At 39.8% G+C, this 19,896-nt stretch overlaps 1 protein-coding gene across 1 annotated transcript in view; it reads left to right on the forward strand.

The window, feature by feature from the left end:
- Positions 1-19,896, forward strand: part of ca16b (carbonic anhydrase XVI b) — a 111,507-nt gene that overhangs the window by 51,155 nt on the left and 40,456 nt on the right. Inside the window, exons 3-4 of the mRNA XM_069678200.1 lie at positions 7,672-7,851; positions 17,210-17,358. Of these exons, the coding sequence (XP_069534301.1) occupies positions 7,672-7,851; positions 17,210-17,358 (329 nt within the window). The remainder of the gene's footprint in view (positions 1-7,671; positions 7,852-17,209; positions 17,359-19,896) is intronic.

The following is a 19,896-nucleotide window of genomic DNA, read 5'->3' on the forward strand; positions in this document are numbered from 1 at the left end:
CAACATTTCCATCAGTCGTTCAGGATCGCCTCAGGATGACATTAGCGAGGCCATATTCAGCCTCAGCCTCATAACTCTAGCGCTGAGGTGTGAACAACAACTTTAATCATGTTAGAGTTAAACAGGAAGTTTGGCCACAAGCTCTTTCTTAGATCTCAACAACAGACTGTTTGGGTGTGTATTTTAACAGATCGCCTTTGTTTTCTTTAACCAAATAAATGTGTGTAACATGAGGTTATTTTTCATGGTGTGATGGCTGATTTGATGTACCTTTAGTCTGTTTCTAAACATCTGTCATAAGCTCTTCGTCAGTAGAGTGATAACAGACTGAGCTGATCCTTTTGGCTCGTCCCCTCATTCTCGAGCCCTTTGCCCGTCACCTGGACATTTGATGCTCCCCTGTGCTGCCCGCCTGTGTCTCCGCCATCTGTAGTGTTGTCTGCATATTGAAACTGACGGCATGAATTTTGAAATTTATCCGAATCTCCTGCATTCACCGACATTATCCTGCAGCATACACACGTCTGGATCTCTCTTTACTGTACCACTGCTCCCTGGAGACTGCTGCGACCCCTCTCACAGTGAAGGCTGCCTGTGCACTGAGCCTCATATCTGCCGGTCATGTTTTGTTGTCGGTGCCACTCATACATATGGACTGATCAGCGTAGATTTTTTTTTGCAAGTGCTAGAGTGCCAATTCTGGGATGTCTGCCAGGCGGCATACAGCACGGATGCTTTTCTCTCAGAGGGACACAACGGAAATGACAAGGCAATCTCCATTCTGTCAGCATTGCCATGGCAGCACAGGCACGGCTGTTTATCCCAAGGTTAATGGGATGACGCCTGGAACTGAAAGTGCCTTATTGAAAGAAACATGTGCCTGTTTTACTTAAAACAAGTGGATGGCGGAGAGTGGTGTCACATCAAACAGGAGTGAGCCAAGAACAGGAAGGATTTACAAACACTACGGACAATATAAACATCAGTCATTTCAGTTTCAGTTCTGGCATAGATCATATATCACTAAAAGGAATAATTGAATCTGAAAGTAGATGTGATGGTTCATCTTTTAACCTGTGTTTCCACTGATATATTTTTTTGTGTGGTTTTTATTACGTTAAGTTAAGAATTAAAAGATTTTTGTTCATAAAATGGAATTGTAAATGGACTGATATATATCGCTTTATTAGTCTTTTTCGGACTACTCAAAGTGTCAAATTGTCACATTTACCATTTCACACGCACAGTCATACACCGATGGTTATCCTCACGGTGGCCATGGGGATCCTGGTGTTGACGGTACCGATACTGTTATTGACTATATCGATACTGGTGTCGACGGTACAGATTCTTAAAGACCAGCTCCAGTCATGATTTAAGACATATCAAATGCTCTGCTTGAAATAATAAATTGTGTCTGATTTTTTTTCTTCATAATATGTTTAATTACCTTGTAAAAATCCTCCTAAGGCATCTCCTCCTTCTCCTTCATTAAAAATTCCTGAATCGTATAGGCCCCGCCCACTATGTACTACATTTCTCCTTTCGTAAAATAACAGCCGAGAACTCCATCCAACTGCCATCGTTTAGTGGCAACTTGTTGAAACTAAGCTAGCTTGAAATGTAGTTCTTGCCATAGGTTACACATAATGATATGTCTAGCGTCACCCCGTCCATTAACGGGATTGGCTCCTCAGGTTTGTGACATCACAAACCCTACCAATCTGAAAACCTGTTGTTCAGCCTGTCCTTGGTACACTGCAGTTTAAAAGCAGACAGGCCCAGCCATGGAGATGACTGCTTATGTTGTCCCTGATATGTCTTGAAGCACATGAAGAACGCCACATGGAGATGTTCACAAGGTTAAACACTTGATTTTCACTGGAGGGGGTGTTTTATCGGCTTGCTAGGGGTGGGAATTGCAGGGCAACTCAAGGTACGATGCGTGATACGGCCCACGATAACCATAGTATCACAATACAGTGATTCTGTCGTAATTGTCATATTGCAAGACAATCATATAATGATACATCACAATTTGTTACTAACTTCTTCTTTGGCCAATTCATTTCCATCCACGTTACACTTACTCATGCCATTAGCACTAGGAGTCTTGAAGTAGTGATGCGATGAGTCAAAATCGCAGGGAAATCTGTTCAGAGCGCCATGTTTTTGCTGTATCGATATTTTGTCCCACCCCTCATAACAACACCTACCTAGTACCTAATGTTGTTCCTTTACATGTTCCAACATGTTCTTGAATGACAATAGACTTCCTTGAATCATTAAAAACACTTTGAAGGAAGCAGAATAAAATTGAAACTGATCTGAATTTTGTAAAGCAAGGTGGTAAATGTAGTCTTATTGTCATTTTAACATATCAGAACAAAAACCGTGGACATGTCTACACCAAGATGAATTCTTGTTTAACTTCTCAGGCTGTATGCTTGTTGTTTTGCTGCCATATTTGCTGAAGTGCCTGGAGATGACTGTTTACTGTACATGTTCATATTAATGTGTACAGTAAACAGTTACTGTACACACACTGCAAATGCAAATCCTTGTGTGAATCCTTCAAGGACACCAAACTACACAAATGAGCCACTTCCCCCTCCTCATCTCTTCAAATTATAATTTGTCTCTTCCTACAGTAAACAGGCCGCCAGATGAATCAGTCTATACTGTTTGTTTAGGCACTTATGTCCATCTGAGTCCTCTCTGCGTTCCACGAGGGTTTGGCCCTGGTGTATAAATACACATCTGCTTCCCATCATGAAGTTATATTTATTTCAAGGTAACAAAATCCCTGCAAAGATACAAACAACAAACAGCAAACCTATATAACGCAATCCACAACAGGAACAGGACAAGCTAAAGGCTGAAAAATGAAGTAATCACAAATATAGATCCTCACAATCTCAGCAGAGGTAGGGTTTGTTTGCAGGGGTGTTGTTTTGTGTTCTATCAGGTTTTCATGATATTGTATTTACCAAGGAGTGTGTCTTTGTTTAGAGTGTAGATGAAGCCGGATAGATCAGTGGCTCAGCTTTTAAACTTTGGGCCAAAACAGATAAAAAATAAATCAAGTTTGTGACCAACATCAGCCGTGTTATTATAATTGTGAATAGAGTTTTAGTTCACCATCACATCTGAGAGCTGCTGGGTACGGTTACTGTTATAACACACGTTGCTAACACTAGCTTTGACTAACATTACACTCTCCACTAGAACTGCACTGTTGTTGTTAGCTATTCTCAGATGGTAATTGACCTGAATCCAGATTATGTATTTTTTGGGGGGCAAATGAAATATGTTAATTTACTGATATACTCACCAATACCCAATTTAGGCATGACATTGGCCAATGGTGTTGACAGTACAGATTGTGTTGTCGACTGTACCAATACTGGTGTCAACGGTACCGATACTGTTATTGACTATACCGATACTGTTAACGACTGTACCAATACTGGTGTCAACGGTACCGATACTGTTATTGACTATACCGATACTGGTGTCGACAGTACAGATACTGGTGTCAACGGTACCGATACTGTTATCGACTATACCGATACTAGTGTTTGCAGTCATGTCGATGATACAGATACTGGTGTCAACAGTACAGATACTGGTGTCAACGGTACCGATACTGTTATCGACTATACCGATACTAGTGTTTGCAGTCATGTCGATGATACAGATACTGGTGTCGACAGTGCAGATACTGATGTCAATGGTACCGATACTGTTATCGACTATACCGATACTAGTGTTTACAGTCATGTCGATGATACAGATACTGGTGTCGACAGTGCAGATACTGGTGTCAACGGTACCGATACTGTTATCGACTATACCGATACTAGTGTTTACAGTCATGTCGATGATACAGATACTGGTGTCGACAGTGCAGATACTGATGTCAATGGTACCGATACTGGTGTCAATGGTACTGATACTATTAATGACTGTACCAATACCGGTGTCAACAGTACAGATACTGGTGTCAAGGATATTGTTACTGACTATGCCGATACTGGTTTCAACGTGCAGACACTGTCGTGTCGATGGTACTGATACTGGTGTCAACGGTATCAATATTGTTATCATCTATACCGTTACTGGTGTTGACGGCACAGATACTGATATCGACTGTACCTAAAGGTGTTGACGGTACAGATACTGTTATCGGATTTGGAACAACTCTAGCATTGAGGGTCTTGCTGATAGTTGAAGTGATAGACAAAGTGATAGTCGGAGGAGTTTTGTCTTATTTTTCATGATAGCTGTTATTGGCTACCTGGGTTTCCCTTTGCTAATAAGGTTACAGATAAATTCTACTTTCTTTTGTTATGTTCCTGGAAGAGTAGCTGTAACACAAGTTTAACTCCACTCATCTTTGTCCATCATACATATATAAAACTGTCGGTATACTGCATGAATTACCCGAGAGCACCTATAAAGATTTTCATGAGAACAAATGTGCCGTGCAGCCCAGTGAGTGCATGAGCAGTTCTTACAGAGCCAAATGCTGGATATAGCTGCAAATGTGACGTGTAATGTTTTAAATAAATCAATCTACAACATATTAAAACGTATAGTTATTTTTAATTTGTCCACCTCGGCCTTATAGAGTGGCAGTGCTGCAGTGGGAAAGGCTTAGCCACGAGGATTATAGTCATTCTGATGGATGGCGATGAGACAGATTAATCGACTGCTGTGCAACCCTCACTTATCTGATTTTAGCGCTGCTCCTCCCTTTCTCTTCTTGAAAGGCAGAATTATCTCTCTCTCAGTAAATAGGATGTAATGTGTGTTTTATTGGAAAATTAGCAAAAGATTACACTTCTGGAATAAAACTGACCTGGGAAACATTTATTACAGTAGACTTTGCTTTTTACATCATGCGTTTTTGAGGATAAACTTCAAACATGTTTGTTTGATTTTATTAATTCACCAGTTTTATGTTTTCAGTCAACATTCAGTCTGACTGCACACAGCTGACCTATGGGATTTCTTGTTTTTGTGGGGTATGTCAGTCACGTTTGTGAGGCTGTATCTCAGTAACATCTGAAAAAGGTTTTTGTAGTTTGCCACAATTCACTTAAGAGGAGGAAGAAGAAAAGCCAGGAAATGAGGGTTGAAATTGCCCACTGGAGAACTGGAATAGTTCTGTGTTTTTTATTGTGGTAGCCCATATAGCACACTTTGTCGGTCAGGGGAATGGTACATTTTCAAAGCAACCGGAGGCATTGAACTTCAGACAGCTCTGCCAAAGAGAATATATATTTTCTCCAAATAAAAATGGGACGAGAGTAAGTCATAACCAATTGTACAACTGCCTCAAGTGTGCACTACTTTATCAACAATATTTTCCCAAACTGTATAAATATCCAGCTTACCCTGCACAGTTGCAGTCTGAGCTCAAATGTTTGTCCTAGAATCAGTCAGAGACTGAAAACTGATAAAACTGCGTGGGTGCAAATAGACTGAAATAACCCCATTAGCTTGATTTATACATAATATAGCCCGGCCAATACTAATATTAATATTTGGCAGCTTAAAAAAACATATAGCAAATATTAGGTTATAGTAATGTTCTTGTATATACATTTAAATGTGTAACAATAACAACAATATTAATACAGAGACCTCAGATTTTAATTTATGAATTTTGACCAAAATACAAACAAATTAGATCATCAGTGCTCTTTGGTAGACATTGCAATGTTACCACTATGAAGTCAAATTCCCTACTAATTAGCTGACATATACAATAATATCAATATACCAGCAACATGATATCGGCCCAAATATCGGCCTCCCTGATTTATTGATCTAGCCCTCTAGACTCTAAACATTTGTCTCAATGCAAGACTCCATGTTCAGGCAACTTGTTGCAAAAAAATGAGCATCAAAAGCAAACCAGATCCATGTTGTTGTTTCTTTAGTCTAAATTCCAAATTAATTTTGATTCAGTAGTTAAAACATGAACACCAGTTTGGGTTTCAGTCTTGGGTTTGTCTGTCAACTCTTAAAGCTTATATGTGCTAAAGTTGGACTATATGTTCTTCTATCCCATTTGTATTCTCACTAGGATTTTACTTCATATCAATACTTATTGGGGGTATTTTGCTTTAGTGTTTAAGATATATCTTGTATAATGAAGCTGACTGAGATTTTCAGAAAATCTTGCACATTAATGCAATACTATGGCTAACTTCCCAGCAAGCACAAATCAAATTGAACGGCTGATAATAGATAACATTGTATGTTTTCTGTATGAAGGCTCAACAGAAAGTGTGCACAAAGACCACTTTCTATTTGAATAAGATGAATAATTTCTCTATATAACATAAATCCCTTAAATGCATTCATGATTGCCAGCTTTCTGTTGCCTTATAATAAAAGTATTACATTCATAATGGGCTCCGTTCTGGGGTATGATATATTGTGGACTTACTGGTACAGACATATTGGTTAGTCTAAGTCAAGTCCATGACTGACAAATTTAATCCTGCTCGCTAATACAGTCATACGCTCAAATCCATTCCATTATTTACACGCAGCCCACACCTCAGCAGTCCATAATCTTGCACGTGCTGTTTAGAAGACAGTTGATCTAAGTCACAGGTCACCTCTGAGACATTTCCTGAACAGTGTTGACTACACAGCCTAATGACATATTCACTGCAGAGATGAATGAAATGATTCCTGTTTATGTATCCTCACACCCCACAGTGCCTGTTTTTGTTCGTCTCTGGCTGACACGGTAAACATCAAATATATCAAATTAATCCTGAGTCCCGCTGTCTTTTCGAGGGACTCGAGCACTGCGTCTCCGGCTGCAAGGTGTTTATACATAGCACGACATAAAGCCACCCTTGATCCAGGGTGTTTTAGTAAAGAGCAGTTTTCAAATCGTTTTTTTTTTTAAGAGCCAGCAGCGAAGTTGCCCAGTATCTGCGGGGAATGGGATCATGAATATTGTGTTAACCCAGAAAAGTTAAAATCCATGCATGCTTCCTTGTTCCCCTGATCCCTCAGCTTTTGTTGTTGCATTGGCCCATTGTACCCGAGAAGAGATCAAGGGGACCCCTGTCGGTTGTGGATTATTCCTTTGTAGAAGCGCCACTGTAGGGGATAGAGGATTAAAAGAGCAGACAGTGGATGGGGATTTTACAGGAAGTTCGTTTGCAGCGCACACGGCACATGAATTGTTTAAGTGGAGTATTTCCTATTAAAAAGACTATTTGGCGTAATGTGTTTTTTGTGTGTGTTTTTGAAACACATCCAAGGTCTACATTAACTTTTTACCCATTCCGGGCTCCGTTTCAGTAAGTGTAGCACAGAAAGAATCATTTGGATATTTATATCATGGAAGGACAATTAATGCTTGAATTGCCTGTAGCGAGATGATGAATTTTTTTGTTTTGTTTTTATGTTTTCCCAGCTGTTGGAGAGGTTTAGAGGGCACTTGAGCTAAATGAATATGAAAGAAGCATTGTCCTCTTTCTCTCAATTTCCGTTAAGGGCACATTACAACCTGCCTGCTGCTGTAGCTGTAATATCATCCCTGTGTTTCTAATTTTGTTTGTGTTATGGCCAGAATCCTTAACCAAAGGGGATATCTATGTTTTTCATAAGCTCTCATTTCTTCTGTTTCTGCAGGAAGCCACGGACCTCGAGGCTGGGCGGCCTCGTACCCCGAATGTGGAGCGAAGAACCAATCACCTGTGAACATCGCAGATGAACAAGCTTTGGTTTCGGAGGAGTTCCAGGAGCTGCTGCTGGAGAATTTCAACGCCGAGTCCTCCAACCAGACCACCATGAAAAACACTGGAAAAACAGGTCAGCATCACAGAATCTGTTAATGAGCAGTTTAGCACACACTCACACATGATACCAAAATTCCCTGTACTGTTATAATGTTTGTTGTCTTTGTTATATTAAGACTTCAAATCAGATTTATGCGTTACATTTACGCACACTGGACTTATATACTGTCTGTTTGCATTGCACTCTGTTTTTAGATATTGCATCATCTTTCTCCTCCCTGCACAAACTGTACAGCTCTTCCATTACACTTATTGTACATATTTTATATGAAACCGTTCTTTATTATTTTATTCTTGATTGTTTTATATGTTTTATATTATTCTATTTAAGTTCCCTGACAGTAGGGGTACTGCTGCTCCTAGCTACCTACTGTTTTTTTATTCTACCTCTGTGTTCATTGTTCTGCACCGTAACACCAAGTCATATTCCTTGTATGTGAAAGCCTACTTGGCAATAAACCTGGTTCTATAATACATTTTACCTCTGATTGCATTAGGGCCTTGCCGGCAGCGTTGAAAATTATGAAAGAGGAAAGCTTTATGGCAAAATTGGATTTACAGGATTTTCATTGTTATGACATAAAAACATTTATAGCTTGATTATCCAGAAAAACATTTAATCCATAAGCTTTAAATCAAATGTTTGGAAAAACTACAATCTCACGATAGTCAAAGTGAAGTCAAAGTGTATTATAGCCCAATATCACAAAGCATGCCTCAAAGGGCTGTACATATAATAAAAACAACAATTGAAGCAAAGCACAACATAAAGGAGTTATAAATACTACATTCAACAAAGCTTTACAAATGGATATTATAGATTCTTTAACACATAGGAGCAGTAATAGACAGTATTAGCTAGGGCTGGGCAATATGACAATATATATCGTTAAAACAACATGAAAACATTTATCGTATGTTTTTCTGTATCGACTTTATTGTGATGTCACAAAACCAGGCAACTTTTACGTCATTTTGACAACGCTTCACGTTCTGATCCTCGCACGTGGGAGTGAACCTGGAGCGAACCATAAAGGGAGGCGCTTTTTATTAACGTGGACATTAACGTGCAGAAAAGGACTCAAGCGAAAACGTAAACTCAGTACTTTTTATTTGTCAAGGATTTAATTCACTTAGAATTATCCAAAAACAGGTTTTACATGTGGTTATTTCATATGGACTAATTATTTGCTAAATTACCAGAAAACATGATACATCGTGATGTACATATTTCGTTTCAAGATATCGCCCAGCCCTAGTATTAGCGCAATATAAAATAGTGTAAGATTAGATATACAATAGATATACAATATATGACAAAGACAATGTTATATAACTATATCTTCTGTTGATAAAAGATGTTATTCATATAACCCACTCCTAGTGTACTACATTGAATTAGGCCTAAACATGACCTGAAATGTCAATCTGAAAATGAAATGTTTAACATACGTATACCTTATAAGTGTGAATATTTAAAATTTCTAAGTACCTTTAATGGCAAATTTAAAAACAAAGTGATTCACTGAGGCACATATGCTAACACAATGACACATAAAAGTATTAGTATGTCATTATTCTTGTAACTCTATCAGCAGTGTTGATTATTCCTTTGTTATTGCCTTCTTTGTACTGCTCTCTTCTCTCTGTCTGTCTGTCTCTGTCGCTCTCTCTCTCTCCCTGCACGCCTTGTTTACAGGAACAATTTTTGAAGCTTACTTGATTAACTGCCACTTCAAACCGATGCCACTTTTTTATTTTTTTTTCAATCAGCTAATCCGCGGACCATTGGTGTGAAAAACGCTGACCTTAATTGATCTCCTCTGCTTTTGGCACAGTTTCCCTCACAGCATAGTTTCATCTCTTAGCGTTTGATCATAATGAGAGTTGTTAGCCTCCATGACAACCAAGGCCACTGGGACAGCCGAGCGACGCTGCGGGCTGCTTATTTACAAAGATGGAAATAACACGGCTGGCTGTAATTTTGGGCACAAACAGTACAGAGGGAATTTTAGATTGCTAAGCACTGTGAAAATCGGGAAAATGGAACAATACGATCGCAAAATATTCTGATATAAACGCCTTTTAGGAGGGGTCATCTTTAATATTTACTTATATCACAGCACAGTGTTGATTCGTGTGATTGAATATTAAAAAAAACAACTTCCTTGTTCAGGTCAAACTCATTTTAAAGTATAGTTAGCCAGTGGTATTACTATTGTGGAAATACGACATGACATGATGGCTAGACCTAATTGCTTTTTGCAACATTAAATTGATTGGATAGTAACTTAAAGACTTAAGTAAACTTTTAAGCTGAAAGAGCTGCTACCAAGGACAAATGCAACATTTTATAACAGAGTCAATAGCAGTGGTTAAACTTTACTCAACCTTTATTTTCATGGCTGCTTTCGATCTGCTTTATCTCCTCAAGGACTGATGGATATATTCATGTTCTCCATTTTTTAGTGCTAGTTATCGATCCATGCAGGAATGCGTCCTTCATGTTCTTGGAATAGAGTTTTAAAGTTTTCAGTGTGATGCGTCGTTCTCCAAACGAATATTTGACCTTCTGAGTTTTTTTTTTCTTCTACCCCTCGCGACGCGCTGCGTCCTTGATATATTGTGTTTGCCAAATGCAATCTTTTCCATGCGCGCTTCTCGATAATGTGTCTTGACGTCAAACATGACTGAATGTGTCATTGTTGTCATTGTGTGGTTTTCAATGCGCGATGGTCCTCAGGAGCCCTGCACACTTCTGTTACTGACACTTCTCTCACACGTGATGGATGTCAACTCTGGTCATGGTTTTTAGCACTTTGTATAATAAAAAAAACAAAAACCCAAGCAGTAAGTTTCATGCATCACTCGGGCTACTTTTTCCTGGGTTCGATTTTTCCGTGGACTGTTACAAAAAAGTGATTCAGAGGGTTGTTTCTAGTCACAGATGTTTAGTCTCAAATGTAAGACCCTGAATCAGAAGTGCTACAGAGAATGATATTTCCTCTATATATGTAAGTAAAACATGTCAAAGGTTATCATTCAAATGTAAATATTCAGTGGCTCTGGCTGTCTCTTTAATGCTCTAACCATCTAGGTGTGAATGGTAAGGGTAACAGTTTCATAACAATACTGAGTTTGCAGATATCACAAACTCGACCATAATTCGATTTCAATTCAGCGGCCTGCAATAAGAGACGATACGGGGGGCCCATTTATTACGATTAACTAACAAAAAATAAATAAAATTTATACAATTTTATTACATTACTTGTCCAGACGTTTAAAAAACAATGTTCAAGATGTTGATATCGATGATACTGAACCATTGAATCAGAGACCTCTAGTCGCTCACTGAGTCTATCTGATGCAGAAAAACTCTGCCTTGTGCCTGCTGCTCCTGAAAATGTTTCTCTAGTCCGCTCCCACAACCCCAACCAAACAGACTATTTCCTTTTTAAACTAAATGTGTCTAAAAGAGATATCTAAAAAAAAAGGTCTACCTAACTAAATAAAAGATCCAAAACTGACTCACCTGGCCCAGGCTCCAGGTAGTTTCCTTGAGTTCACATCATAATAAATGTCTAAATCCATTTGAGTTTAACACCTATTGAGTTACAGACACAGTGGCTTCATGCTCCGATCGAACCACAGCTGCAGAAAATGAGTGAAAACTTGGCGGAAGAACTTATAGCTTGTTTGACAAAATTGCATCCTTATAGTTGGAGGGCCGGACTATGTTCCTCTCCAATCAGGAAGTTCAGTATAGCAGCCAGGAAGTGAGATGGTCGACATTTGGATACCACACAGGGGACCACACACACACGCTTCTTTACACACATGGAAAACACTGGAAATAGTTACGAAACACGGCGGCGAAAGGAGGCCGAGGCTGTTAAATCATTTCAGGCTTTTGATTGGCAGGTAGCTCTCATGTCTCTCCCTTAGTCCAGGTACTTTGACATTTCTTCATAGAACTTTTAAATAGCCTCCAAAGAAGGTTAAAGAACATTTCTGTCATCCGTTGATACAGAATATATTTTTCAACAATTTCAGAATAAAACTAAGTCTGTGACTATTTCCAGTTGTGAGAATGTGACCTACAGAGACATTTTCCCACTGTCTCACTCAGCCTTTTTACAGCATCAAATAACTAAATAAAAATAAACTTGTGAGAAAAATGAACACTTGGACATAAATCAGCATGAACTATAAATGTATTTGGCGACCTGAATGTCTGGAAATAGTCTTGGATTATGGGCGTAGTGGGTGAACCAAAACAGTAAAGTTAGGGTGCAGAAATTCTAAACAATGACCTGATAATCAATGATGTCATATAGCTTGGACATGATCTTTTGTTAAATTTTTTATGACAAAAAATGAGGTTATAGCTGCTTTAAGGTGCAAAATATTTGACTTTTTTGTCTAAGACACTAGATTGTATCTAATTGGATGCTATTTTAAGCCGTCCTGTCCTAATAATTATTGGCTGTGTTCATCAACATGCCCTGCGGTCTCCTGCTGTTATTTTTTCCACGCTGCCAGTAGAGGTTGCTGAAGTCGAAAGGTTCAAACCCCCGAACATAGGCCCTTTATCATCCTTCCTCCTATTTAAAATTCCGCGCCGTAATTAAGAAGCGAGCGAATAGATCTTAAAAGTTCATGGAGATTGATTTCACACCTCTCCCTCGTGCCTTGATCCACTTTGAGATCGAGTTGATTGGCCGCCATTCAAGCAGCGGTCCTCAACAAAACATTTCTCTGTGAAAATTTCAAACAACTCTCGACCAAATTCATGCGGAATCGGAAGACCCCAGAGACATTTGCATTGATCAAGGATTTACTTTCGCACACACTCCCCATCTTTCTCTGGCTGTGATTCAAGGTCTTTTTGGCTTAGCTTCTAATTCCAGCTCTACTGTTGGAGGGTTCAAACGCACCCAGGGCCGCATCGCTAATGAAACTCCCAGGGCCAGTCAGCAGCCCCTCTTCCTTCACTGGCCTCATGTTTCAGACAGGATTACACCACTTCAACTACAGCAGCAACAGAGTTTATTACCATCACTCTTAATGTGTGTGCGTGCAAATATGATCATGCAGTGGACAGCTCTTTTCCATGCAGAATTATTTCCACTTTGGGTCTTTAAAAAAGACCTCTTTCCTTCTCACTGTGGGTTTAAGCAGCACTGGCACGTTAATACTGCTGGCAGATTCTTTCTTGCTTCACGACAGGCACTCTGCTCAACCCTCATCACATAAGGTTCTCCTCTCTTCAGATCCCCCTTGTCTCCTTCCCTCCGAATCCCACGCTCGGCTTCTTCAATATTCGTCCTGCTACGTGTTCATCTGTTTTACTCACCTTGATTTCCTCCATCCTCTCACAGCTTGTTCATCGTGTCATCTGTGTTTTCCGACAGTCTGTGTTTGCTTGTACAGATGCTCATCCTCTTGGTTTTCTGATTAAAAGTGGGCTGTCGCTATCCAGAGAGGCTGACTAAATCCCCCTGTAACAGCGGGGATCAGCCGACAGTTCACTGGCTCTAATCTGGCTAATGATGTCAAATTCAGACGTGGTAAAGGGCTGCAGATGCACTAACATGTAACCTCAGCCAGGACAGCAGACGGATGATAATCTGCCTTGTCATGATGCTGTTTCAGATGCCATGAAAATCTGTAAAACAGCTTAAACTCACCCTAACGTGACACAGCTGAGCACATTTACTAATGTCGGCTCCCTCCGAAGCAGACAGGCTGAACTTTTAAGGTGAAATTGCTGTTATGTAAAAAGCTCATAACAGCAGTAATGTCTGTTTTAACCTCAGGAGGAGAATTATAAAGCCCATGACAAATTGTTAGATTTTTATAACCTTTTAAAAAAACCCTCTCAGATTCCAGTGAAGGTTGCAAAAGAATGAGGTGATCAAGCTAAAATAAATGATATTATTCTCTACTGAAATTAGATATTGTGGATATGTTTGACCTTTTTTGGCAGGTAGCTGTCAGGATGATGGGGAGCGGTTGTCCCTCCCTCCCTGGTTGGCCTGGTCCGCAAACGAGTGGATGGGAAAGAGGAAACACCAAAATAATGACGAGCTAAAAACAAACACTAAATTACATTTAGATAAGAGGAAATTAAACCTAGACGGGAAAATAAACTCTCAGGGAGACAAAGGAAAAACCACAAAACCAAAACACAATGGCTGCCAGGCATGTCCTCAAAGAGAAACACAAAAGGCCTACCCAGCACCAACAAACTACAGCCACAAATGCTGAGCAAATCACGCAGACAGGTTCTTGTGGTGCTCCTGCTGACTCACACACCCCTACACAACAAGAGGAAACATTGAATGAACCGCTCACTACCTCTGATGGTGAGATAATGGGTCAGCGCAGAGCACTGGAACCCAAGGGCATATATAAGCCTCCCACACCTGGTCTTAATCAGGGGCAATTAGACTCACACACACCTGGCCCTGCACTGAGATGATTCGCTCAGCGATAGCCCCTCACAGGTAGCAACAAAATGGCTGTGTCGAACCCTCTGTGATGTTTTATATGGTATGGTATTTATGGCCTCTTTGAGCGCACAAAATATGCGACAAAAGTGAGAATTTTTAAGGTGATCGAGGAGAATTTGTGCCTCAAGGCTGCAGAGTTTAATTTAGCTGAAATATTTTTCTCACAATGCAAATGTTTTATAGGCAGGGACGAGAATAATGGATGAGGAAAATCACCTGGGATCCAAACTACATCTCTTTATGGTAATGGCGGCTCTTAGGCAATAAAAGTCCATTCCGCAGAACAAGAAAAATATCTTTGTATTTTTAGCTTTCACGGTTTAAAACTGTCAAAATTCAACAGAAATGTTCACAGAAATATATTGCTTATTTAATGAAGCTGATTTCCATATCAAAATGTCCTGAACACGCTGCTGCCATAACCTCCACCCCTACAACCCCCACCTTTTCAGACTGGACTCACTCCCCGTCTACTGACACTTTACACTGGACTAATGGACAATCCAAGGGACCACCCTGCACTGACACTTTATTTATTATTTAATGTGCAATTTCATTATATTCTGACTGTTTTTTTGTTACACTATATTATGCCATGTTAATATATACTTGCAGGGACAATTCAGATCAGACATACTTTATTAATCCCCGGGGGGAAATTCGGGCATTACAGTTGCTCTGACGCAGAGAAAGCATCGAGAGTTAAATGCAAAAATAAAGTTAAATCCAATTTTATATCAGTCTGTTTTGGGATCAAGCGCCTCAAAATGGATAATACTCTGAAATATTTTAACTTACATGAAATAACTTACAAACTCAAATTCTTGTGTGTATTCTTAAAAATGTATTTCCAGTTATAATAATGGCAGGTTGTTATTAAATACCTTCAGACCTGCAGAAAGTCTTGCATATAAGCGTCCTTGAAACTGCTTTTCTGCAGCAGAAGTAATCACATAACATTCTTGCAAGACACTAGCAAGTGGAGGAGGCCCATTAAGCATATGAATAACACCATTATATCCTCCTGGACAATGCAACAAGTTCAAGCAGGAGTGGTTTTGACTCATGCACCGTAGTCACCTACGGCTGGACTTTGTAACATCAAGGCCAGCTGAAGAGATGTGTGTGTGCTCTCTCTGAAGGGCATGTCAGCGGCATCACTGTGAGTGTGCCCACTAATGACTGTGAATGTAGAGATGAAATTATTCCGCTTACAAAAGATCAAGATCATTACGACCCAGGGAAGCAACATTAACAACCTGCTGGATTTGTTAAATAGTTGTTAATTGCATGGACCAGGATGGATGGAAAGGAACCAAACACAGAGGATAAAGGGAAAGGAGCCTGGGGGTGCTGTTTTAATCAAATGAATAAACGCAACTAAAAGAGACTTTTAAAAAAAGTCTACATGACTAAATAAAATATATAACTGACTCACCTGGCCCAGGCTCCAGGTAGTTGCCTTGAGTTCGCATTAAAACAAATCTCTAAATCCATATTAGTTTAACAACTATTGAATTCAGACAGAGTTACAGACACAGTGGCTTCATGCTCCGAGCGAACCACAGCTGCAGAAAATGAGTGAAAACTTGGCGGAAGAACTTATAGCTTGTTTGACAAAATTGCATCCTTATGGTTGGAGGGCCGGACTATGTTCCTCTCCAATCAGGAAGTCCAGTATAGCAGCCAGGAAGTGAGATGGTCGACATTTGGCATTGGAACCAATGTCACACATAGGACCACACACACTACTTGGAAAAACACTTGATATAGTTCGAGACATGGGGCGAAAGGAGGCCGAAGCTGTTGCAGCATTTCAGGCTTTGGATCGCAGGTAGCAAAATGTTCCTCTTGCTAATCTAGTACACCCAGTAGTCCAGATCATTGACATTGTACAGCTTCTTCGGCCTTTAAGAAGCCTCAAAAGAAGGATAAATACCATTTTTGTCATTTGTTGTAATCAAAATATCTTTTTGCTGTGGTACAATTTCAAAATAAAACCAAGTCTGTGGTTAATGTTTCTTCTTAAAGAGGTGGTATTATGCTGTTTCACATTTTAAGACGTATATAGAATGTTAATATGTTGGATGTCCATAAGAAACCTGGGTGAAGTTTCAAAATCTGTAGGTAAAAGTATGTTGGAGTAATCCCCAGGCTTCTCAGCTCAGTCTGCAGGCTGCTGTGAACGCCAGGTTTAACACAGTTTTTTCTACACGCTACACTTTGTGACGTCATAAAAAAAGTGCGGCCTCAGCAGGGTTCGGAGAGCCGGCCAATAAGAAGAAAATGGGCTTGTCGGGGCGGGGTTTCTTAAAGGGACAGAGTTGACTGAGTCGTTTCAGACAGAGGCTGTATGAGGGCCTGCACAGAGCAGTTTTTTTAAGTGTAAATGATGCTAAGCTACTCCACAGGTATCACAGAGTGAAATATGAAGCTTGAAATTAGCATAATACCCCCCTTTAAACATCGTGTTTGGTCAATAAAGTGAAGAAGAGGAAACAATTTAAGTTAAAATACGTCATGTTTTGACATCCCCATCGGTTTCCCATACAGTCTAGTTGATACTTTGAGATTAAAAAAATGCATCATTTCAGGACCAGAAACTTATGGGATCAATATGAACACCAAAGAATTTAAATGTGTAATTTTAGATCCTGAGAAAATTGAGTCGTCATTACAAAAAAGAAAGGACAGGAATTTAGATAATGGGAAAGAAGTTGAGATAATAGACGTGAAATAAAAAGAGGCAAGTTCTTGGACTACTAATCTTCTTTTTGCCGCCTTTGTATGAGTCTTCTTAATTTCCCTTCTTTGTTTGAATCAATCTTTTTTTATACCCCTCTTTGTCTCCAGTTGCTGTTCTCTTGAAGGATGACTACTTTGTGCGAGGTGCTGGACTGCCGGGGCGTTTTAAGGCTGAGAAGATGGAGTTTCACTGGGGCCAGAGTAATGGATCAGCAGGCTCAGAACACAGCATAAATGGCAGACGGTTCCCTGTGGAGGTAAGGCATCCTGTCGCTACAATACACTTTGAGATTTGTGCAATATGGGGCCTTGTGGTTTTGGCTCTGAAGGTTGGAGACTGGAAAGTTACTGTAGCGATATGATACATGAGAGTTTTGTCGAGGATAAAAAACTCTTCCTGAACTGTTTCGGAAATCAAATCTTTGTAAGCAGAAATACTTTTTATTATTTGAAATACACAATGAAATGAAAGGCATCAAAAGCAAAAGAAACGTAACAAAGCCCTTTTGTTTGTAGATCAAGCTTGAATCCTTGTTGCACTGATGCAAAGGTAATTGAAACATTGAGAAGGGGCCTTGGTCTTCACAAGCTCAATAGTGGCACAGAGTTGGTGCAGAATAGAGGCAGCATTTTGATGCTTCTAAAATCCAGTTTTACTTTATTTCCAAGAAGCATCACTGGATTGAGGGATAAGGATTGTTCAGACCACTGGAGGAAGCTTAATTCACAGTGGTCCAAGTCAATTTAAGCTAGCTCTTGCTTTCAGGGGATGCTGTAATAAAGTCACTTAGAAGTCGAATTAAACAAAGCTTTCTAAACAAATGACCTGTATTTAACTAAAAGTATTGATACAGTAGTCAACTTATATTGGGTTTGTTGTACTTGCATGAGAAAATGTTGAACTTTGAGCTACTTGACTGATTCCTAAAGAGCTTAAAGAGCTTAAAGGAACGACTTTTCCTATTTCAAGTCAGTCCACTCGATAATAACCCTGGTGATGTCATCAGGGAGAGAACATCAAGTCTGATTCACAAAGTGGGGGTGTTTAAAAGGTGTGGTTACTCATCAGGCAGGAAGAGTCTAACAAAAAGACGCTTTCAGATTGCATTATGGGAAATGTAGGACCAAGTATTTCATGCTTACATAGGCGTAGTTTAGAGGTCTTCACGGGTCCAAAATTTAGAGAGATCCGTATTTGTGCGACCCGGAACCGAACCAGACCCATCTATTATTACTAGGGGGCGGCTGTGGCTCAGTGGTAGAGTCGGTCGTCTAGGTTCGATCCCCAGCTCCCTCAGGCTAGATGTCGAAGTGTCCTTGGGCAAGACACTGAACCCCAAATTGCTCCCGGGTATGAATGGGATATCTGATTGACAGTTGGGCACTTTACGTAGCAGCCTCTGCCATCAGTGTATAAATGGGTGTGTGAATGGGTGATGTAGGTAGTGTAAAAGCAGCTTTGAGTGGTCACAAAGACGAGAAAAGCGCTGTATAAGTACAGTCCATTTACAGTCCATTTATTATTTGAAAGCTGGGGCCCGAACTGAGTTATGTCGGACCCAACTTCACAGCTGATTAATACTGAAGTTATCGCTGGTCAGCTGTCAAAACAAACCTTTCTGTCCTACCTGTGTGATGCAGCCTTCTCCCCTGTGCCTGCTGTGCCTGTTATCCATCCTCCCTCAAGAAAGTTCATAAAGCACATCCAGGTTTTCTGCTATCCATGTCGTGTTGATAAAAACAGCTTTGCTAATCCACTAGTTATTTCAGATTAAAAGTCCACTTGCTGTCACACAGACGGATGATAAATGCGCGGCTCGTTTGGAAGCCACACACACGTGTTACACTTAACTGCACTTACTTTCTTCTCGTCTTTGTCCACAATTTGCATAAACGAGGTTTTAGCTCTTTTTGTTCATTTTCTTTTAGCCTTTTTGTCCACAATAGTGAGGAAGGTATTCATCATTACCGGCTTTGGCTTCAACTTTTCTCTGAACCTGCAGTCACATGACACGTCACTCAACTCGTTGTTGCGCTTTCTTGTGTTTTTTTCCAAATTTATTACCCGCACGTTCACATGCGAATGACACATTGCTGCAGGTTAAAATACACACACAGCACTTTAATCATGAACTCTTTCTAATCACAGCCGAGTCTTCCCCGATCTACTTGGGTATTACACATAATGTTAAACAGACCCAGAACTGAGGATTGACTAGGACCCGTTTGACCACGTAACACCTGGACCCGAACCCGTCTGGATCCCGGGTCCTCCTTGTAGTAGTTAGGATGTCTCAACCTCTGCTACTTCGATTCACTTGTTTTAATGTTTCTTTTGGGTTACCCAACTCTCTACAAGTGCCGTAAAAATGACCAGAGTGCCCCTTTAATGCCTCAAGACTAAAGAACAGTAAACTGCATAAAAGAATCAAGATATTAAACAAATGTTGTATTTTAGGAAATTCTTTCCACCTTCAGTGTTTCGTTATTCTTCAAAATACAATACAAACATCTTTAATATATTCAAGGTAATATGTGTGAAAGATATCACATGAATAAGACGGACTGAATATGAAATCTAAAGTTTTGTTGCTGAAGGAATTAAGAACTGAAGCAGAAGTTTTCTTGTTCTTAAAATCTTTCTTTCCACAAGGTCACAATAGTTTCCTGAATGCCATTAATGCGGAAAGACACAGAACACACAAAAGAGACAAAGGGAGAACAGACTGCATGTAATAAAGGAAAGCAGAAGAAATAATCAACAACTCTTAGGACAGATTATAAAGGGTATTAAG

The sequence above is a fragment of the Semicossyphus pulcher genome, unplaced genomic scaffold (assembly GCF_022749685.1).
Source record: "Semicossyphus pulcher isolate SPU_LCO1_2020_fin unplaced genomic scaffold, fSemPul1.0.p SCAF_3, whole genome shotgun sequence".
In the NCBI taxonomy this organism is placed as follows: Eukaryota; Metazoa; Chordata; class Actinopteri; order Labriformes; family Labridae; genus Semicossyphus; species Semicossyphus pulcher.